This window comes from Erythrolamprus reginae, chromosome 5 (assembly GCF_031021105.1).
Source record: "Erythrolamprus reginae isolate rEryReg1 chromosome 5, rEryReg1.hap1, whole genome shotgun sequence".
Taxonomy (NCBI): domain Eukaryota; kingdom Metazoa; phylum Chordata; class Lepidosauria; order Squamata; family Dipsadidae; genus Erythrolamprus; species Erythrolamprus reginae.
This window is the reverse complement of record NC_091954.1, coordinates 45,722,685-45,746,311: the sequence shown is the minus strand read 5'-3', so window position 1 is coordinate 45,746,311 and position 23,627 is coordinate 45,722,685. Positions and strand designations below refer to the sequence as shown.

Genomic DNA, 23,627 nt, shown 5'->3' with positions numbered 1-23,627 from the left:
CAAAACAATAGGTGCAATTTACACAAATTTCGGTAAAGTCTTGGACTCAGTAGTACACAACAAACTATTTCTGAAATTATAATCCTATGGCATGTCTGGATCCCTACATAACTAGCTAGCTGAATATTTGTCAAACAGACAAGAAGTGGTCAAAATAGGGAGTGCCCTATCTAATCCCATACCTGTTAAAAGTGGTGTACCCCAAGGCAGCATACTAGGAACAACTCTCTTTATACTTTATATAAATGATCTTTGCGATCACATTCTATGCAACTGCGTTCTCTGTGTTAATGACTTAAAACTTTTTAACACCACTGACAACACCACTACCCTTCAAAAATACCTCAATTTTGTGTCATAATAGTCGAACATCTAGCAACTCCAAATCTCAACCAACAAATGCTCTGTCCTACACATTGGCAAAAAGAATCAGAACACCAAATACAAGCTGAATAATATGACCTTGCAGATGGATATAACCTTGCAGATGACCCTCACTCTCTCAAAGACCTTGGAATACTTATATCAAATGATCTAAGTGCCAAAGCACACTGCAACAACATCATCATAAAGGCATCAAGAATTGTTAACCTAATCTTACATAGCTTCTTCTCTGGCAGTATTACACTACTAACCAGAGCATACAAAACATTTGCCAGACCAATCTTTGAACACAGCTCATCTGTATGGAACCCATACTGCATATCAGAAATAAATACAAAAGAGCATGTCCACAGATACTTTACGAGAAGAGTCCTTCACTCTTCTACTCGCAACAGAATAGCTTATGCAACCAGTCTTAAAATTCTGGGCTTAGAAGGTTTAGAACTACATCGTATTTGGCATGACCTAAGCATAGTTCATAAAATTATCCATTAAAACATTCTTCCTGTTAATGACTACTTCATCTTCAACCACAATACATGAGAACACAACAGATACAAACTCAAAATGAATTGCTCCAAACACAACTGCAGAATATACAACTTCAGCAACAGAGTGGTTAATGCCTGGAACTCACTACCTGACTCTATGGTTTTCTCCCCAAAACTTTACTGTTGGCCTCACCCTGTTCCTAAGCGGTCAGTAAGGGGCATGCATAAGTGCACCCAGCATGCCTACTGTCCTTGTCCAAATGTTCCCTTTTACTTATACCCTTCTTATGCATATAAATGATGTTGTATCTATGCATATTACCAAACACGTACTTGACAAAATAAATAAATAAATAAACTTGAGCAAAAGATTTGAAAAATTTGCATGATAACTGATCAAAGCATTAAAGCAATTCTCTCCTTTGCAAAAACTTCCCAGGCGCATCTACAGAAGTATTTTGCTTTGCTGATGGTCCCAGCAGAAATGTTGTCTATGCATGCAGACCATCTATGAGATATAAAGAAGCCTCCTTCAACACTTGAAAGAGAAGGCCTGACTCAGATTAGCATGCAGGAGAAACATCAGTTTCAAATGCATTGCACAGTCCTATTGCCGATATTATAATTGAAAGTTAACAACTGAGACAAGAGCACTGTTTTGATATTGTTAGATGTAGACCTTCGTTTTTCCTAGAAACTTCTTGGAAAGGATTTTGCCCTAAAATGCAGGTTAGAAATGTTTAAAATAAGGAAACTATATGGGGGAAAAAATAGAGCCATGCACTAGTTCTACTCAGAGTACCAGAAGGTTGTTTTAGTCGCAAAGAGAGCACAAGACCAAGATAAATTTGGTTTTACCTGATTGGTCTTTTGTTATTTCACGTCAAAGAGATGAAAAATTTAATAACTAGTATGTATAAATAATCTATCTGTAATGTGTTTGATGGATGTCTTTTAAAAAAAAAATTCATACTTTGTCCATCCAGTTAAAATCCTATTATCTCTGTATACTATATTTCACTCTAAGTTCAAGAATACAGTTTGGTAAATATCTGCTTTGCTTCCTGGTTTGTGTTTTGCAAATCTTAACATTTTGACAGTGGCTTTGCTATAAACAAGATCTTGTGTGATGTTCTTGTCATTATTATTACAGGTCTACTGCTGGAAGGATCAGAGTGAATATCTTCCAACTTGATAACCAACAAGTTTTCCCTCCTTCCCTGATACCTTGACACAGAATGAGGTTTCATTCAAAGGAATGAAACATGCAGAAGCCTCATGGGTCTCATCCAAATGTTGCTCTGCATATAACCATTCTTTCTCTCCACTTTTCTCCTTTGATCAAAACATGCATGATGGTCTCGTTGCTTCATAGTAGCAGCCACCAGAGACAGTTACCTCTTCAATATGTAATTTGATAAGCCTTTCAGCAATGGTAAGAAGGTTATTATGTTCACACCTACCAATAGCTATAAGTCTCATTAAAAAACCCCATAGTTTACATGTCAGCCTTTCTCAATCTGGTATCCTCCAAATGTATTGCACTTTGATTTTAAATTTTGACAGGCAGCAAGACCAATGTCATTACTTCTAGACAGCAGGAGGTTAGAAACAGAAACATAGAAGACTGACGGCAGAAAAAGACCTCATGATCCATCTAGTCTGCCCTTGTACTATTTTTTGTATTTTATCTTAGGATGGATCTATGATTATCCCAGGCATGTTTAAATTCAGTTACTGTGGATTTACCAACCACGTCTGCTGGAAGTTTGTTCCAAGGTTCCACTACTCTTTCAGTAAAATAATATTTTCTCATGTTGCTTTTGATCTTTCCCCCAACTAAAAACTAAAAGTGGAGAGAAAAGGCTGCCTTACATCATAGACTGCTTACTGAAGAATAAGGCAGCGTAGAATTAAAGGAAAAAAAGAAAAAGTAAACACAAAATGTTGGCCGTACAGAGATCAAACTGCAAACACATCTGGGAAGGAAGAGTGAATGGGTTGAAAAGAAGGGGTGGACTAAGAAAATTGCCCCCGGAGGCGGAGTAAAGACGCTGAGACATGGATTGTGGATTAATTAAGATTCCCATGGACATCCTCTCTCCAATCCCCGACGTTGCTCAAACCTCTGGTTCCTGGAGAGAGGCGGTCCATCACCCTTTAATGATGCCCTGAAAGGAGCATGCGCAGTTGCATCTAATTGCCCATTTCCGCCCCAAACCTGCCAACCCCAATGACCAAAGGGAGGCTTATTTATTATCTAAATGCACCATGCCCCCTAACCAATCCAATCCGCACCCGTCAGTGTGGAATAGGCGAAAAAACGGCCGCCTCTAAAGGGGAGGCCGCAAAAAATTCCTATTCGGCCCCAAGGCGACCTCTGGAGGACACACTGGTGATAGCGGAGGGTGGGCGGGTGTTTGCAAAAGGACAAACAGTGCGGGCACTTTTGCAGATCGCCCTTTAAATAGGGCGATCTGTGGGCCCGCCTTAGCCAGCTGGCAGCGCGCTCTCATTGGCGCGCTGCCAAAACCTGAACTTCCGGTTTCCGAAGAACCCGGAAGTTCACAGCTCGAAAGAGCTGATTCATCGTCGCCCCCGCCCCTGAGGCAACTCCGGCCAACGGTTAAACCGTTGGCCGGGTATTTGCCCCCGGAGGCGGCGTAAAGACGCTGAGACATGGATTGTGGATTAATTAAGAGTCATTTATTAATTAACATATTTAAATAACTTTAAATAACTTTAAATAAATTTGAATAAATTTGACTAAATAAATTTGAATATTTAATTCAAAACAAACTAAGGACCTGCAGAGCAAAACTAACGGGGCGGAAATTCCTACCATAACATTCTTTGGCAACATTGGGCAATAACTCCTTGCTGATCCAGGTGAAGGTACCACCTTCACCTGGATCCTAGCCATGCCTCTGCGTCTGGGAGGAGATCACCCTCCAATCCCCGTGGGACATTGGATCCGGTGATTCCCATGGACATCCTCTCTCCAATCCCCGACGTTGCTCAAACCTCTGGTTCCTGGAGAGAGGCGGTCCATCACCCTTTAATGATGCCCTGAAAGGAGCATGCGCAGTTGCATCTAATTGCCCATTTCCGCCCCAAACCTGCCACGGAGGGGGGGTCAGATCTCAATCTTGGCCCCCCCGACCCCCACCCAGCCTCCTACACCAATTCCTGGAGGCACCTCTGCAGGTACGACAGGAAAATGGCGTTCCCCTCCTCTGAGAGGTGAACGCCGTCGGCTCGGTAGAGCCAGGGGGTTCCAAATTTTATATGGGGATGCTTCACTACACCCCCCCCTAACTCTCTAACCACCTTCCCAATGGCCTGGTTGACCCTCACCTTGGCCTTGTTAACGGCTTTGGGTGAAACAGCATCCCGCCAGACAAGTCTGGGAAGGATCTCAGACCACACAAGACGTGTGCCTGGATACGCGGCTGCGATGGCCCGAAGGTCTTTGCGAGCCTGGATGCTCACCGACAAGCCACTCAAAACACCGAGATCATTGCCCCCGAGGTGGATCACCAACAACTCGGGGGCACCCTCGGATCGACACCGTCCAAAAAACAGGGGCAAAGCCCCTCCCAGCGCATTCCCCTGCGGCCCATCCATACAACATCCATCTTCGAGCCCAGGGAAAGCTGCAATCCGACAGGAGACTGTGAAGCAAAACACGAAACTGTGGCCCATGAGCCAAACTGCGGGCCGGGAACCAGCAACAGCTGAAACAACAAACAGAAAATTAAAACGGCCAAAATGGGTCCCTATCGGGGGGGCCTGACATATGTACGAAAGGCTGCAGACCTCCAACGGCCTATGGCCATAATGTGGCAATCCGCCAAACCAGCAGTGGCGGCTGTGGTAGCCGCGCCTATACGAAACGAGTGTGTGCCGAACCTGGAGGGGTCCACGCCCACTTGTTCAAGGGCCCGCTTAGTAACCGCCCAGAATTGGTACTTAGTCAAGGGGGCCCCATTACAGTGACAAAATAAAAATCCCGGGGTTTCCCCACGACTAGCGCAAAAAGCGGTTAGAGCCGACACCGGGCAAATGGCACCATCAGTCGTTGGTGCTAAAGCAATCTCCACACCGCGACCATGCTGGTCCGTCTTGGACTGTCGCAGGCGTATGGAGACCCCACTAGTTCGTAGCTGCACGTCGCTCCGCTGGAGCGCGGGCATGCTATTGTCCCGAACAGAACTGGCTAAAACTTCGCTCACCTGAAAAGCCCCGAAAAAGAGCGTAGTCGCTGCCGCATGGAAAAGGCAGGCTTCATAGTGTGAAGTGCACAGCCTGATCCACGTGTGGCTTAAGGCCGACAGCTGTAATATGGATAAGGGCTGCCGGGCATCAGCCGCTGGTGTCGGCCGTTCCCGGGACCACCCTTCTAACATTCTCCTAACCCGAAAGTTACTACACGTGTCAGGGAACCCTTGAGCCTTGGCGATGAATGCCAGGCCTGCCAACTTGCCCCTAATGGTTTTCACGGTCAGACCACGTTGGTGTAGCAGCACGCAGTGCTCTAACAACTGGTCGACCGGTGCGGGCCACATCTGCCTATAGCCCTTACTAACCCTGAGCTCCATAAACTCCTTACCTGACCGGAGGTGCGCAGCCCAGGTGCTTGGGGCTATAGACAGCCCAATGGCCCGATTTGCCTCTTGCCTCCATGGTTCTGCAGCCCCGCCAGGCTCCATAAGTGTCCTGGCATCTGTTCTGGTGTGCGTTGTGCCCAGGGCGCCAATGCCCGGAACCTGGCAAGCTGTCCACGGGATAAAGCGTCAGCTACGCCGTTCTCCAACCCCGGCACATGGCGTGCCAAGAACAGTGCGTTCAGAGCCAAGGCTTTACTGACGAAAAATCGGACCAGGTGCATTACCCTCTCATTCTTTGAAGACAAAGAATTTACCACGTGGACAACCGCCAGGTTGTCACACCAGAAATGAACCACCTGATTGGCGAGCTGACTGCCCCACAGTTCAACCGCCACCACTAAGGGAAAAAATTCTAAGAATGTGAGATCCCTACCTATACCGGCCGCAGCCCATTCGGCCGGCCATGTGGAGTGGCACCACTTCCCTCCTAGCATCACCCCGAAGCCAAGGGAACCCGAGGCGTCGGAGTGCAATTGCAAGTCTGCTTGGAGAAGCAAATCTTGCCGCCAGAAGGATATCCCATTAAAATGGGCCAGGAAAGTCTGCCATACCCGCAAGTCTTCTCTGGCCCCCACACTGAGCCGCACATGGTGATGGGGCAAGCTCAGACCCTGCATGGCGGAATACAGTCTGCGTAAAAATGCCCTACTGGGAGCAATTACCCGGCAGGCGAAGTTAAGCAGCCCTGTAAGCTCCTGGAGTTGCTTGAGGGTCACCTTCTTCAGGCTGGCAACCTCCTCCAGTTTGAGCCTCATCTTCAACAGCTTGTCCTCCGGCAGTCTGCAAGACTGCGTGGAGGAGTCTAGCTCTATACCTAAGAAGGACATCCTAGAGGATGGCCCTTCTGTTTTCTCTGGCGCTAGGGGCACCCCTAAATAAGCACATAGCCCCTCAAATGCCGCCATTAGGGCTTGGCATTGAGGTGTGCCCACCGGGCCCGCCACCAGGAAGTCATCTAAATAGTGGATGACCGACCTGGACCCAGTTCGACTCCTGAGCGCCCACTCGAGGAAAGTGCTAAAGCTCTCAAAGAGAGCGCATGAAATCGAACACCCCATGGGGAGAGTTCGATCCATGTAAAAACCTCCCTCAAAGCAGAAACCCAGGAGATCGAAATCGTCGGGGTGTATGGGCAGGAGCCTAAAAGCGGACTTAATGTCGCTCTTGCCCATTAGTGCCCCGACCCCGCAAGCCCGGACCATAGCTACTGCCGCGTCGAACGAGGCGTAGCGGACTGAACACAGCTCCTCCGGAATGAAGTCATTCACCGACTCCCCCCGGGGGAAAGAAAGATGGTGAATCAACCGGTACTCACCTTGGGCTTTCTTGGGTACCACCCCAAGGGGGGATACCCTTAAATTCGGGATGGGAGGGGAGGGAAAGGGGCCCAGGACCCTCCCTTCGTCTACCTCCTTCTTAATCTTTATCCTAACCAACTCCTCATTACCTTGAAGTGACCTCAAATTCTTTGCCATAAAGGCCCTACGGGGACCCTGATACGGAATTCTGAAGCCTTCACTAAAGCCCTGCAGGATAGCAGCCGCCCTCTCGGGCGGGCAATATCCCCGCAAGAGTTCAGTCAAGCGCTCAAGCCTGACCGGACTGGGGCCCTTGAGTCGCAGGAACGGCGGGCCTGTTCTTGTCCCTGCCGTTCCTGTTTTTCCCGGGACGCGGGCACATGTGCGTGGCATGGGAACCTCTGCACTTCCCGCAGGCATGTCGGAACTTACAGGAGGAGCGAGCGCAAGAGCCCTTGGCGCCGTACTCAAAACAAAGCGGGGTGGTTCGAACACCCTGCCCCGCAACCGTGCGTGGCGCAGCTGGCTCCTCCTCCATTAAATGACCACTATCGGTCCTTTGACCCGACCCGCTCTTGCGGGTCGCCTGAAACCATAGATCGGGCACCTCCCGATCCCAGGGCAGAGAAGGGTCAAACGCCACCCTCATCCGGAACGCCTCATCGTAGTTCTGCCAGGCATCCCCTTTGACCTCGAAGTGCGCCATGGCAATGAGGTCAATGTACTTAAGGAGCGCCGTGGCCCTGCCCGGCTCCTTCTGTATGATAACGGTTGCATAGGTCAGGAAGGCGTAAAGCCAAGACCTGAAAGACCTAGGTACCTTGACCTTCTTGGCCCAATCGGTACGGGCCTCCTCATCCCTTTCCTTTTTGGGAACTTCCCTATTTAATAGGGTATAGAGATCAATATATTCCCCCCTCCAAATCTTATCTCTAATTGAGGGGTGCAAATGATACCCTAAAGGAGTCGAGGGAAGGCCCACAGGTACCGCCCCCATGGCAGCCGCCATGGGGTCGGTCGAGGTGGCCACGCTGTTATTGGCCAACCCCGCAGAAGACATGGCCGCCGTAAGGCTGGCTAATCCAGGCAAAACCACAGAACCACCCACCCCCGGGGGGGCTACATGGACCCCTGCCACCCCAGTCGTGCTAAGCAAAGACCCCGTGTTCACCACTGGCGCCCCGGCTGGAACCAAAGCCAGTGGTGCGGTCGCCCCCCAAACCTGGGAGCAGACCATGGGCGTGCTGGACCCCAAAGGAGGGCCCAAGCCGGCTGGTCCTGCCGGGGGGGTTAAGGTGGGTAACCCCTGAACAACCGGTGCGGGTGCGATGGAAAGATACTCACCCCTGCCATCCAATGGGGCCCTGAGGGCCCCGGACGCAGAACTGGCATCCCGTGCCACAGGGTCGCTCTGGTCCGGAGCTTCTTGTGCATGCCCAGCGACAGGAGGGGCTCCCAACGCCGCTGAGGGCCCGGATCCACTGCGTGCCCCGAAGGCGGCTTCCCAGCGGGCGTCCATGTGGTCCAGGCGATCTAAGAGAGCAGAGAACGATTGAGCAGATACCACAGGTTCCTGGCCTCGAGGGGCCTGGGCGGCAGGAGGGGGTGGCACCTGGGGGGTAGGAACTACAACCCCTGCCTCCCTAGCCCGTAAAGATGGGACCCTGGCCCTCCGAGAGCGAGGGCCCTGCGGAGCCTGATTGGCTATGCGCTTCCTGGGGCCCATATTAAACAGGCCACCCAATCACAAACCGAATACAAAAATAAACCCCAAAATTGGGCCTATTCCCCCTCAGCCACCCGGATGGGAGGTACTGAGGTCCTAAAACCCTGGGCAAACCCCACCCAAGGGAAGCCCAAGCCTACCAAGGCGTGGCCTCTTAATGGGAGCCCCTGGGACCGTAGGGAACCACTAGGTCACCCTACCTAATCCCACCCCCCCCAAAACAAGGCCCACTGGCCTCACAAAACCCAAAAACCCCTATGCCCCCTAACTAAAAAAGGGAGGGGGTTGTCCACCCCTTCGGAGGGTTCTAGGCTGGGGTGGGTGGGCTAGCTTTCCACCCCCGGGGGAAGGGGCCTACCCCTTTACCCCGGGCACCAACCTTTCCCAAAACCAAAACAGAAGTAACCAGCAAAAAAAAACAAAATTCCTGAACCAAGACTCAGAGGCAAAAGCCTCTGAATCAGCGACTGCCTACCAGGTGAGGCCTTCGGGCCCTGCCGCGACCTACCCCCACCCCCCTGGAGAGTAGGCTACCCTACTCTCCGCTGTAAAAACAAAGAAATAAACGAGTCAGGGCCCCGCAAACCCCGGACCCTGTAACCTGCCAAGGCCTCGATAGGCCCCGTCCTCCCACAGAAGCGATCCGCTGCCGCCGCCGCCGCCGATCGCCGTCCGACACAGCCGGCACCGAAAGCAGGCTGTTTGCAAAGCTGTTTGCCTTGTTTGCAAAAGGACAAACAATGCGGGCACTTTTGCAGATCACCCTTTAAATAGGGCGATCTGTGGGCCCGTCTTAGCCAGCCGGCAGCGCGCTCTCATTGGCACGCTGCCAAAACCCGAACTTCCGGTTTCCGAAGAACCCGGAAGTTCGCAGCTCGAAAGAGCTGATTCATCGGCGCCCCCCGCCCCTGAGGCAACTCCGGCCGACAGTTAAACCGTTGGCCGGGTATTTGTGGCTGGATGATGAAATCCTAAGAAAAAAGAAGTGAAAAGTTGTTGAAATAGAATCAGGAGACCAAAATCCAGCGTCCTTTATGAAATCCTACTTACGGTCACCAATTTAAGCAGATCTCACACACTTTCAGTGCAACCTAGCCCATATGAATGTGGTTGTTGGGGGAAAATTAGAGGAAAAGATGCTGTATAAGGTTAAACTTGTGGGGATTATAAATACATTTAAATAATTAAAAAACATAACTATGGCTATGATAGGAGCAAAGATGGTTTGAAAGGCAGCAAGGTATGAAGCAACAGAGTGGATGGGGTGGATGGAATACTTACTATTTTAAAGATTTATATTTCAGGAGAGCAAATTTAGGATAGTACTTAAGGGAGGCTATGAACTTTAGTTTTTCCTTAGCATGGAAGCTACTGCAGAAATTTTGAGCCAGTCTCTCTCTCTCTCTCTCTCAGCTGTTGTCACCTCAGAGGATTATTGGTATTGTGTCAAAAATAGAAGAAAGTATTATGTATGCTCAGGGGTGGGCAGCAGGCAGGACGGGATAGAATATAGTTCCACCAGTGGAAATGAAGATGTGTGCTCAGAAGTTCCAGCTGATCGGTGGCTGTCACTTCCTGGATTACTGGTCTTGCCTTGGCTCTCCTTTTTTTTCCCTGCTGCTGCTGCGTCTGCACTCCTTGCTTTTTTTCTCTTCCTTCCTTCCTGGCCTCGGACGAGCTTCCCTCTCTCCTGCCTGGCTCCCCTCCAGCCTCACATGAACACCTCCCACCTGAGATGCAAGAAGTCGTGGTTGGAAGCAGCACTGGCAGCATTTATGCCTCTGGCAGCACTCATTTGCCTAGCTACCCAACCTGAGGTGGGGAGACGACCCAGGAAAGAGAGCACGGGAAACGTGAGGCAAATTTTCAGCCCAGCGAGCGACACTGGTAAGATTGTAAGTTGAGGACTTAACAGTTCACTTGAATGATGATGATCATTCAAGCCACTCTCACCTGGTCACATGGTCGGCAAGCCACTCCTACCCAGTAACATGACCATTAAGCCATGCCCACAAAATAAGCCACACCCACATCGGCAGTAAAAATTTTGGCTGCCCATTACTGTGTATGCTGCTATGTATTGAATTTATATAATTGTGTAAAGTCCTGCTAAAATGAAATTAACCTTTAGATGACCCTAATTGTTAACTTTACCCTGCTAAAGTGAAACTGACCTTTAGATGACTCTAACTGAAACATCTCCATGCAGTACTCCAACAGGCCAAAAGTGCCAGATCGGTGTGGAATCCACAGAATTCCTGGGTTTCCACATAGCGCTGCCGGAATCCACCCATCTGAAGAAAGTTAAGGGCAAACCAGCAAGCCCCCCCCCCAAATCTAAGGGGGAGCTTAAAGCATTCTTGGGCTGGCTCAATTTTTACCACTACTTCTTACCACATAAGGCTGCCCTGGCAGAACTGCTGCATGCTGCTATTTAAAGATAGGTCATATTGCACGTATAAGACTGGTTTATAGTCAGTTTCAAATACTTTGAAAAATCAATAGACATCTTTACAAGGTTCTAATATAAGAGTTATTTTTCCCCTCACCTGTCTATACTCCAATTGAAATGTTCGGAAGGATGAAAATTGCTGCTGATCCTGGATTTAAAAAGCTTCTGATCATTTCTGAAACTCAGAGCTTCTGAAAGTGCAGACAGTATGAAAAAGGCTAAGCAATGGTTCAGCCTACTCAGAATTCTCATCATGACTGACAGACATGATAGAATCGAGAAAAATAGTGCCATGGAAAAGGGGACATGTTGTAACCACAATTTAGTAGCACAATCTCGGAGTGCTTTGTGGATCGCAAAAGATATTGGGAGGAGGCATGCAATCCATGGATATGAACCCCAGGTTTAAATCATGTATTAGTAATGAAAATAAAGTACCAAAGTATCCAAGTACACATTAAAAAAACCACCTAAGTTGTAGTTCTATGCCAGGTACATCTACAATTTCCCATGCAGATGAAATATTAGTCTTTTCCTTTCCCTGATTTATTTGTCCTTGGCCATAAGGGCAATTCTTCAGTGTTTTGCAATAGAAAATATCTAAATAAATAGGCAGAAGAAAAGAAGATAAAAATCTGATGAAGCATTATTATTATTATTATTTATTAGATTTATATGCCGCCCCTCTCCGGAAACTCCAGCATGCTAGTATGGCCAAAACCTTTAAAGCTGCATATTAATTTAGGGTTATAATTTTTAGTGTTTACCACATTTCTACATTTTTGTTCACAATAAATAGAAGAAAATATTCTGTGCTAAAATTTTATCCTGTTTATTGGCCTAAAACTCAACATAGAAACAGGGATAATTATTACGTTTGATAGACATTGTTATCTACTTCAGCATGCTTTTCCTCAGAAAATCTTATATCAGTTAAACAAATTGAGTTCACTATATATAATTTTAATAAGGCGCATCTGTGGTATCATGATCCTGCAATTCAAGCCCTACCTTATTTTTTGTCATGTTAAGTAAAAAAAAAATTTTTTTATTACAATCATAGACCAGCATAGGGATATCAAAATGGTGTCCTCCTTACTCACTCAATCACTCACTCACTTAATCAACCAATCAGAATAGATCTGGAAGGGACTTTAGAGCTCTTCTGGTCCAACCCCTTGATCAAGCAGGAGACCCTATACAATTTGACTCAAGTGGCTGTTCAGTCTTTTCTTAAAAACCTCCAGTGATGAAGCACACACAACTTCTGAAGGCAGGCTGTTCCCCTGGTTAATTGTTCTCACTGTTAGGAAGTTTCTCCTTAATTCCAGACCCATCAAAATGTCTCTTCCTTTTCCTTCTGGTTAAAAACAGGTGCAGCACTTTTTTTTAAAAAAATCACTGTGTCTAAAACAGTGAGGTGTCTCAATGTCACCAAACCACTGGTTCCTTATTTGAGGGATGGGGTGGGATTTCCTATTGCCGAATGCTCACCCAAAAAAACCCCATAGTTAAACATAGAAATAAGTGGTTAGTTAAAATTTGAGGAGAAACAGTGATTCCATCAAATTCAGGAACATGGTCTCAGGAAAAGCCCCTGAATGGACAGAAGATATTCATCCTTGGTTTGTAGCAAAGGTCGGTTGTTCCCAGGAGCGGGCCACCATTCCCGTCTCTACTGGAATGAGTCGGGAGCCTGCACGTGCGCATCCTGCATGCATCCCACACAGAGTTCCACTTTTGCGCATGCGCAGAAGCCGAATCTCACGCGAGGATGCATGAATGCAAGATTTTGGGAAGAAGCGGAAAAACCCAGAAACAGACAAAAATAAGGTAAGTGGCTGCCCGCGCTGCTGCCATTTGCCTTTCACTCTTGGGGTGAATGGCGGTAGCATGGGCGTTGGGGGGGGGAGCCAGCACAAGTGCAGGCAGAGCCGGTGTGAGTGCGCATGGCAGGGTCGAACAGTGGTAGTCCAGGTGGTGGTGGTGGGGAGCCAGCATAAGCATGGTCAGTGGCAGAAGCTGGCAAGAGCATGCATGGCAGGGTCAAACGGTAGCAGCGCGGGTAGTGATGGGGAGCTGGCACGAGCGCAGGTGGCAGGGTGAATGGTGATAGCGCGGGTGGTGGTGGTGAGCTGGCAAAAAAGGCGAGTGAGGGGTGAGGGATTTGCAGTGGGGGAAGACAGAGCTCGCAGCAGGGCAGGCCAGGCGGAGCCCAGGGAAGTGCCGGTTGGCATGCACGCCTGGCAGCATTACCAGAGCTAGTCTACACGGTACCTTACCACCACCGGAACCGCGTTCCCTTCATTCCGGGTCCGGCCCACCCCTTGTTGTTTCCATTTCGGACCAGTTACTATGGAACTGATAGTAACTTGGCATCTGGACCCAGGCCTTCCATGTCTCGAACCACTTCTCTTGGCAGCGCCATGGATGCTGCCAACTTGCTTTTTTGCTTCTGTGCATGCTCATGTGCAGGCACAGATACTGATTTTTACAACTGTGCATGCATGCGTGTGCCTGCACAGAGTGTCAAGGAGCAAACCAGCAATGAAGAAGACCAGAAGCCAGCTCTGGTTTGTAGGCTTTCCTGTGGAATTAGTCTCTGCACAAATGATGGCTTACTTTCAGGTCAGGAAAGGGATGTCTCCACAACTACTGTAATTTCAAAGTAACAGGTAATTTATAAGAGAGCACTGATTTTTAATAGGAATAAGCCAGCATTGCCAGTGTTCCTCTGGGATTTAGATAGGACTAGCGAGTGCATAATTACTTTAACTTCAGTAAGAAGTTTTCCTTTACTTCAGGCCATTACTGTACCAGAAACAATTTCACCGGTTAGAACTTGCTTTATTTCTTACTTTTGCTTCCCTCTGGTGCTCTTTGTTTCTAGCTGACAACAGGCCTTAGCTGATGGAATAATATAATTGGAAGTGAGCGGAGACCACACATACCAATGTGTGCATGTACACGTGTGCACGTAAAAACACAAAATAAGGAAAATATGTGGATGGAAGCGTGTTTTTCCTTCTTTCTCAAATCATATTTATGAGGCACTTGCTTCTTTGTTTCTATAATCCACCTCCAACAGATTGCAGATTACACAGTGGGATTCATAACTACTGTTGGAATAACAGTGCAGGATCAATAAATTGATTTAGATTATGAGAGTGGAGCACTGCAAACTAATTTAAGGATGCTGATAATCTCCTTTCCTGGATAATTTGAGATCCAGGTAATGGTTCTGAGTAAATAATGACAACATACTAATAATTGGGGTTTTTTTAAAAAAAGAAAAGAATAGGCACTGGTTTTCACCATCTTCCACATGACATTAGTAATTGTTTCCCCCCCCCCCCCATTCTGTTAATTGCCAGACTGAGAGTTTCAAACCCAACAGGATCTTTTTCATTCATGAAGATATTTGCAGGGAGAAAATGGGGAAAGTCTGAGATACTTTTCTAATGTTTTAACAGTGCTATTGCTTAAGAATTGGTTGAAGAATGTTCACAAAAAGTTGTCTATTTTCTGAAATGCTTTATTTTCTTAACATTATACCTGAAAGGTATTAAAACAAGTATTTTTATACGGAAAAGAATAATAAGAAAGTATTATACTTCTGAAGCAGTGAAGTGCTGCGTGTCCCCAGTACTACCAGTGTGTTTCCAGAGGCTGGCCCAGGCGCATACGGGGGTGGTGGGCAGGTGGGCACGTGTCAGCACAAGATTTGGCTTCTGCACATGTGCCAGAAGCAAAATCTCACGTGAGGACACTTGCACAAGTGAGATTTTGGTGATTTTCGCTGGCAATTTTGCTTCCACGCACCTGCAGAAACAAAGAATCACTGAAAAATCACCAAAATCGCACTCATGCGAGCTTCCACATGTGAAATTTTACTTCCGGCACATATGCAGAAGCTAAATCTCAGACAGAAGCATGTGTGCATGCATCGGGTATGCAAGGCTGCATGCACATCCTGATTTTTCCAACCGGGACTGTGCACCGGTCCGTCCATGGAACAGCTCACTACTGTTCTGAAGAGTGACTCACAATGCAACTGGAAAGAGAGATGCCATTTTGGCAAGATGAGGAAGAAAATGGGCTACCTGAAGGATAAAGTCAAAAAAGTCAAGATGACAACCACAACAATATAATTAAACTATAGTCCTGTAGCAGAGAATGGCTGGAGGCAAAGTTGGAGGGTTATGTTGACACAAGTATATGGAACAATTGTTGATTTCCTAACTCACAGTAAGAGAAGAAAAGTCGATAGATGGTTTCACTGGAGAAAAAGAAGCAAAGTCCCAAAGAAACATTATCTTGAACCAAGACTGGAAAGTGGGAAACCACTGCTTATAGATACAGATAGAGTCAGAGTTTTTGGAGAAACTCTAGTCTCTGTAGAAAGATTAGGAGATGCTGATGAAGATCGACTGAACGGATTCAAATAAAATTGATGAAAAACACTTAGAGTGATACCTTGTCTTACAAACTTAATTGGTTCCGGGACGAGGTTCTTAAGATGAAAAGTTTGTAAGACGAAACAATGTTTCCCATAGGAATCAATGGAAAAGCGATTAATGCGTGCAAGCCCAAAATTCACCCCTTTTGCCAGCCAAAGCGCCCGTTTTTGCGCTGCTGGGATTCCCCTGAGGTTCCCCTCCATAGGAAACCCCACCTCCGGACTTCTGTGTTTTTGCGGTGCTGCAGGGGAATCCCAGCAGGGGAATCCCAGCATCACAAAAACAAGTGCTTCGCTGGCAACGGAAGTCCAGAGGTGGGGTTTCCATGGACGGGAGCCTCAGAAGAATCCCAGCAGTGCAGAAATGGGTGCTTCGCTGGCAACGGAAGTCCGGAGGTGGGGCATCCCAGCCGCGGCGGTGGGTTTGTAAGGTGAAAATAGTTTGTAAGAAGAGGCAAAAAAATCTTAAAGCCCAGGTTTGTATCTCGAAAAGTTTGTATCTCGAAAAGTTTGTATGATGAGGCGTTTGTAAGATGAGGTATCACTGTATTTGTAAATCCAGTATATTCCTTCCTTTTATTCTCCCTTGGTAATTCCAGAAATAGGAGATAGACATAGTGAACAGGGAGAAAAGTAAGCATTTAAGAGGAGAGTCAGGGAGGAATAGTCTTTGGGAGAGAGATTTAAGAAGACAACCAATGCTCACTTAAAGCCTGCATCTTATTGAAAATCTATTGTAAATGTAACTAATAAAGAAGTGTAAAATATTCTTCTGTCTGGTTTCTCTGTGCCAAATTCCATTCTTGTAATCACATATATATATATACAGTTTATTCAGTCATGCGGTGACCCATATCGACTACAAACAGCATGTTTCTTTTTGTACATGGAATTTCAAACCAAGAATCACATGGGCAAAAGCCACCCTAAATGTGCTGTTTCATGTTCAATTGTGCATATGCCTATGATAATATATTTTAAATCCCTGAGAGTGGAAGAAGTTAAAAGTTGTCCTCTATTATTTTGAAGTGGAGAGCAGAATACCTACCCTGCTGTTCTGTTTGGGTCTGTGAGACCCGAAAGCAAAGTTTGAGACCCTGTAAAAAATTTTCCCTGCATATCTGAAATTTGAAATTTCATGACGTTGCATCATTTCAGGGGTTCTCTCTATGATAATTTTTTGGGGGTGGGGGGCTTCTTTCTTGCTGAAAAAAAGTCCCTAAAGTTCTGTTCCCAGGTCACCCTGACCCGGACCAAGAATTCTTCATTTGAAGTGCTTATGTTGGGTCAATTTGAAAACCTTTTTCAGTTGGAAAGTAGTCTGAACATTTCTGATATGAAAATTGAACTGAAAAAATAATGCTTATTGGTTTATTTTGATCATAAAAGGCAGCCCCCTTTTTTTGTGAACTGTTTTTTCAATTTATAGATAGTTTAGCCTGCAAAATGCATTCAATTTTACTAAAGTTGGTGTGGGGTTGGTAGTTCCCCCCCCCAGCTACTTGCAACCATTTTCACTTTAAATTTCTTTTAGGCTCCAAATCCGAAATATTTTTAATATCTTAGGCATTGATTTACTCAATTTAATATTGCTGATAATCATAAAAATATTTTTTGGGGGTTGGGGCTAACTTTTTTCTAGGCAAAAAAACTCACGTTGAGTCTGTTTCGGGTGGCATATGGCCTGGACCAAAAAGATTTTTTTTAGGTACTTAAATTTGGTCTTTTTGAAAACATTTTTCACTGGGAAACTAGTTTGAACATTTTTGAACATAATGATATGAAAATTGAACTGAAATAAATGATGCTTATACTTTTATTTTGATCAAAAAGGCCCCCCCCCCATTTTTTGAGCATTTTGTGTCAGTTTATATATTTTTGGGCTACAAATCTCTAAGGAATTTCCCTCCAAAATTTTTGATATACTAAATTGAACATACCTGATCATAAAAGAAATAGAAATGAACTGAAAAAAATGATGCTTATTTGTTTATTTTGGTTACAAAATGGCCACCCCCCTTGGCCTTGCTGTGTGCTATTATTTTCACTTTTTATATATATTTGGCTAGAAATATTTGGAATATCCTTTTGAAAAGCAAGCACATGATAGCCAGACAACTAATTTTATGAAAGAAATCCATTTTACTAAAAACAAGTATGTAATTTTGAAATTAACAGCATAATTTTTATATAAATTGAAATAATTGAAAACAATGGGGAGGGAAGACTTTTATGTGCAAAATAAACAAATAAGCATCATTTTTTTTTCAGTTCAATTTTCATATCATTATGTTCAGAAATGTTGAGGCTACCAATCCCACACCAACTTTAGTAAAATAGAATGCAATTTGCAAGCAAACTATCTATAAATTGAAAAACATTTCACAAAAATGGGGAGGCGCATTTTATCAGCAAAATAAACCAATAAGTATTATTTTTTCCATTTCAATTTTCCTTTCAATGTGTGCAGAAATGTTCAAACCTGTTTCCAAGTGAAAAAAGCTTTCAAAAAGACCAAATATAAGTACCTAAAATGAACAATTTGCGGTCTGGGTCAAATAGACCCGGGAACAGAACATTAGGGTGTGTTTTTGAGCAGAACACCAGGGTTAAATTATTGGAGGAAGGAGGGAAGCCTCTACCTGAATGTTAGGGAAAAAATTCTAAAAGGAAAAAGCATCTAAAATGGGATTATTACCTATAATACTCCTCTTCAAGTGTGGTGTTCAATCAGAAACTGGTTTGTCAAGGGAAAAAAGTACTAAAATGATTTTTGTTTGTATTTGTTTGTGAGTCAGTTGGTTTACATCTTTGCTAGGAGTAGAACTGGAAAAGGTGCAAAAAAGGGCAACAAGTATGATCAAGGAAATGAAGCACCTCCCTTATGAAACCAGGTTGCAACACCTTGGTCTCTTCAGCCTTGAAAGACGGCGTTTAAGGGGTGATTTGATCTAAGTGTATAAAATCATGCATGGGATAGAAAAAGTGGATAGAGAAAAATTCTTTTCTCTATCACACAATACTAGAATGAGGGGGCACTCCCTAAAGCTCATAGGAGAAATAAAGGGAAATATTTCTTCACCCAGAGGGTCGTTGGTTTATGGAATTCACTTCCAGAAGAGGTCATGACAGCTGTCAGCCTTGATAGCTTCAAGGCAGGATTAGACAGATTCATGGATGCCAAGTGTATTGGTGGTTATTGAAATGGATGTCCATGTGCAGTCTCTATGTTGGTTGAGGCAGGCAGGATTCTCTTGAGTACCATTTGTTGAGGGTCAAGGGAAAGGGATGGCTCTTCTTATGAGTAGATGTATTTGATGGATAAGTATCCTTTTGATCGTTTTTTCAAAAATATTCTTGATATGCTTATTATAAAGAATAGTACCAATGCACTCCTGCCCCCAAAAATAATCTAGCCATGTTTCAAGAAAGCACAGAAAGCCCTTTTATTACCTATACTTGAAAAAGATTCCTAATCCATTCTCAGCTTTTTATTTCAAAATCTATTAAAACCTAGACTACTTAAATTGTTCGCAAGGTGGAGTTCATTAAGTGATTTTTTTAAATAGCTAAAGATATGGCTTCAGCTAGTGTCTATATTGTAGAAGCAATTACTCAATATGCTTGTAGTATTTTATTTCTGTGATAAAACAATTGAGTAGTAAAAAAGTGTACCTCGCTATAATGTGATAATTTACCTGTAATGGACTAACTCTGTATTCATCTTCCTTTCATTTTAAGAGAAAATGATGGAATGGAAGAAAAGGATCTTCAGGCAAGAACGGAGGTGGCTAAAAAGAGAATAAAGCATATATTAGCAATGTGCTTTTAGTGAAATAATGTGGTATATCTTGAGTCTAGTAATAAACAGAGAGCTTTGCTTCAGAAACAAAGAATACTTGACTAAGAAACCATCAACATGAGCTCCCATATTGTTACCCAAGGGAAAGGCAAATTGCAAAACTTTCTTTTTTGATGTCCTCATATAATTTGAATCATTTTCAGGTAAATTTCCTTTCTAAGCGTTAAGTGAAAATAAGTTAATAAAATCTTGAGTCAAATTAATATCCTCATTTACAAAGATTATATTTAATGTGTGTATACGTGCATGTGTGTGTGTGCTTACCTTTGTTTTCAACTATTATTGCCCAAAGTAAGCATTAAAAATCCTGAATTTAGTACCAAAATGAGTGTTCTATTATTTGAAGTAAGTCCTGTAAAAGATTCAACAGCATCTCCATTAATCTTAGTGTATGTGTCTTGTAACTGTTACCAAATGCAGGTTCTTTCTAAAATCTTTCCTCCTTCAACTATAAAAATGCTTTTTAAAAGTTTGGATATAAACCCTAATTCACATTCCCTCATCTAGAACTTTTCCAATCTGTTTGGACTGCTTTTCCCAGAATTCCCAAATAACATGGGACATTTTTGAGAATGTAGAATAAATTGAAAAGGGTGGGTAGGGTAATTTTTCTACTGGTTCTGCGTACCTGACTGTACCTGTAGGAGCCCTTCACCACTGCCCCAAGTTCTTTGTCAAGTTGTACAGCACTAATATTCAAATGTTCCCAAACCAGTTCAATCTTGACATGGTTCTCACTGTTTCAATGACTGCAGCATCCCCATAATCATACAATTAAAATTCAGACTCTTAGCAACAGTTGTAACATCTCAAAATCAGATGATCTACATTTGCGGTCTTCCTAGCTGGCTTCTGAAAAGCATGGTCAATGGGGAAAGCTGACCATGTGATTCACCTAGTAATCTCAGGGGGGTTATAAAATTGTCCAAAAGGCATACCCATATTTCACCATCACTCCGCGGACTGCATTGGCTGCTGATTAGTTTCCAGGCACAATTCAAAGTGTTGGTCATGCCCTACAAAGCCCTACATGGCATCAGACCAGATTACCTCCGAGGCTGCCGTCTGCCACATGAATCCCATTGTCCTGTCAGGTCCCGCCAGAGTTGGCCTCCTCAGGGTCCCATCAACCAGACAATGTTGGTTGGCGGGACCTATGGGAAGATCCTTCTCTGTGTGGATCCCAGCCCTCTGGAATCAGCTCCCCATGGAGATTCACATTGCTCCCATCCTCCTTGCCTTCCAAAAAAGTTTATTCTTCCTAGATCATCCTGTGAACTCAAACTCTGGACAAGGCACCTTTCCAAAGGGAAGAAGGGGAGGCAGGGTGGAAAGTGTGTAGGTTGTGTGTGTGTGGGGGGGGGGGGGAAGTGACTTGCAAATGTCAAAGAGTTGTATTTATTTTAACCAAAAGTGAGGGGGAAAAAGAGAAGAGAGGAATGAGGGGCATTCAGGAACCTGAGTTCTTCTTGTGCTTCGTTCAATTGGGACAGCACGTATTTCCCCCAGATCTTTTGCAAAAAGGAAAAAAACAAAGAAAACTGGAAAACCTAGTCTTAATATAAAGATCGGCCAGCCTGCCTCACTTCTTTTGGAGGGTACTTAAGCCAAGAGAGCAGCTCCTTAAATTAGATCCTTGAGACATAAATAAGAACTAAACATTGTTGAAGGCTGGTACCCAAAGTCTTGCCTTTCTATAGACCGGCCACCTGCTTTTGTCGATCCAGTTGACAAAGACAAAAAGATCCAGTCAATCCAAAGACAAAAAGATCCAGTCAAACAGAGAATAAACAAGCAAACAGTAAAGAAACAAACAACACATGTCCAAAAACTTTCTCCAATAAGATGGGGGTGGGGGTGGGCACTGAGGTGGAGAAATCATCCTTTCCACAAAATGCAGGGCTGAATTGTCACTGATCCCATATTGATCCATCCCAAAGGCGAGCTCCAGAATGGTTCCGCTGGCAGTAGCAGGACTGGTGGCAGAAGGGGAGGGCAATGGCGTCAGGGAATGGGCCATTGGCCCAGCAAGCTTCGCACCCATGTGGGTGCAAAGCTTGCTGGGCTACCTCCCTCCCCACCAGCTGCTTGGAAAAGCTTGGCAAGTTGCTCCCCCATCTTGCTGTGGTTGTGATGCCAACAGTTTTGGGATGCACTGGCCAGTGTGGAGGGTAAATAGGTTAGCAAAGATGCTTATCTCTTTTTAAGCAGGAGTCAGTTGGATTCATGTGGTGAAGGTGAGACAAAGTGCAAGTCTCAGTAGGGGACTGGTTTGGGGGCATTGCCAGCCAGCCGTTGCTACCAGTTCTATGACCGTAGCCAAAGTACCACTGCCAGTTTCACCAAACCACTATGAACTGGTAGCAACCCACCACTGGTTTAATGCCTGTCCTTCAGCCTGTCTGCAGAGTTATATTCAGCAGATATATTTTCATTGTGCCCAGAGAGAGAAATATCTGCCCCTTCCTAGGATCGAATTCACAGCCCCCTGATTGTGGGATGAAAGCTCCACCTCTAGGCCACCGTGCCATTCTTGTCCTGTTGTTTAATTTACACTTGAGATCGTATATGCTTCTTGGGAGAGTTATCACGGTGAACTTTGTAGGTAACCATTCCTTGTAATCTAGCCAGTGACATGGTGAGTTTCCAAAATTGAAACTGTCTGTGGATGGTTAGCTGTGCTGGGTTAAACTTGGTGGAATAGAAAATAGTTCATTTACTTCACTGCTGTTGCATATTGCCTCTCTCATATGACTCTAGACCAGTGATAATGAATCTTTTCCCCCTTGGGTGCTGAAAGAGCATTTGCACATGCGATAGTGTCCACACCCATAATTCAATGCCTGGGGAGGGTTAAAACAGCTCCCCCACTCCCCGGAGGCCCTCTGGAGGCCAGAAATGGCCTTTTTCCCAACTTCTGGTGGGCCCAGTAGGCTCATGTTTTGCCCTCCCCAGGCTCCAAAGGCTTTCCTGGAGCCAGGGGAGGGTAAAAAAAGTCCTTGGCCATCTCCCTGGAGGCTCTCTGGAAGCCAAAAATGTCCTCCCAGTGCCTCTGTGTGAGCCAAAAACCAGCTGGCTGGCATACACATGCACATTGGAGCTGAGCTAGGGTAATGGCTCACGTGTCAGCCGATATGGCTCTGCATGCCACCTGTGGTACCCATGCCATAGGTTCACCATCCCTGCTCTAGACAGTGCTTTTAATATATGGTAGCAAAGGATGTATATTGTTGTGTTAGAATTTATTTTGTAATTTAAAGAGCTTTTTGTTTCTGCATTGGTGTGAGATTAGTAGGACCTGATTGGAATATAATAAAATTGGGGGTGGGGGTGGGGAAGTCTCTGCAAAAGGGAATCACATTCTCTGCGAATAGTTGGGCATTATTTCATAGTTCCTCAAGTCATACCTGTAGCCCAGGGTTTTTCAACCTTGTTGATTTTAAGATGTATGGACTTCAACTCCCAAAATTCCTTAGCCAGCATATGCTGAGGAAGTTGCCAAGTTGAGAAATGCTACTTTAAGCTATTGTTTTGGTCCAGAAATGTGATCAATAACCATTTTAGATTAATATGGTTCTAGCTGTGCGTCATAAGCAATAATATATTGAATATACTGAAGATAACTATTAAAAGTAAGTTTTGAGATCTGTTATACTGCTTCTAAACCAGAAACTTCCTACTATAAATATTTTGCTGAATGGTATTTAGCAGGAGTTATATCCCATCACTGGAAGTGAAGCTTCTGACATCCCTTTGAAGCCCAATCCAAATCTTTGCAGTTTATCAGGAGACATTTATGGTGGGAATAAACCTGGAAGGATTTTAGTCCATAAAAATACTTTGAGAATCATTAACATGCCACACTGCTATAAGACTCTTTTCCCCCAATAGTATCCTATTTATGAATCTGTGAATTTTCTAAAACAATTGGTTATTTGTTTGGGTCTCCTTTGTGATCTGGAAATATCACCACAAATTATTCCATAGCTATTAGCTGCAATATATAACATGTCATCTGCTGTCATAGAAGCATTTAGCATACCTGGAAGGTTCAGTTTGCTTATGGTCAGTTTTGAGTAGTTCATTTAAAGCATGGAGGATCCTTGCTGGTTATGGCACAAATATTCCTAGGTATTGTAATTCTCATTTTTTTAAAAAAAATTAACTCATCTATAGACTACAGTATGACCTATTCATTCCAATAATTTATTTCTTCTTCTTTACATATGGGTTTACATTTTTGTAATGTTCAAGCTGTTTCAGTCATTTTAAGTAGGATGAACAT

At 44.7% G+C, this 23,627-nt stretch overlaps 1 protein-coding gene across 1 annotated transcript in view; it reads left to right on the top strand.

The window, feature by feature from the left end:
- Nucleotides 1-12,795: 12,795 nt before the first annotated feature.
- The window catches only part of NPS (neuropeptide S), a 79,203-nt gene continuing 68,371 nt past the window's right edge, over nucleotides 12,796-23,627 (top strand). Inside the window, 1 exon segment of the mRNA XM_070754211.1 lies at nucleotides 12,796-12,854. Coding sequence (XP_070610312.1) covers nucleotides 12,796-12,854 — 59 coding nt within the window.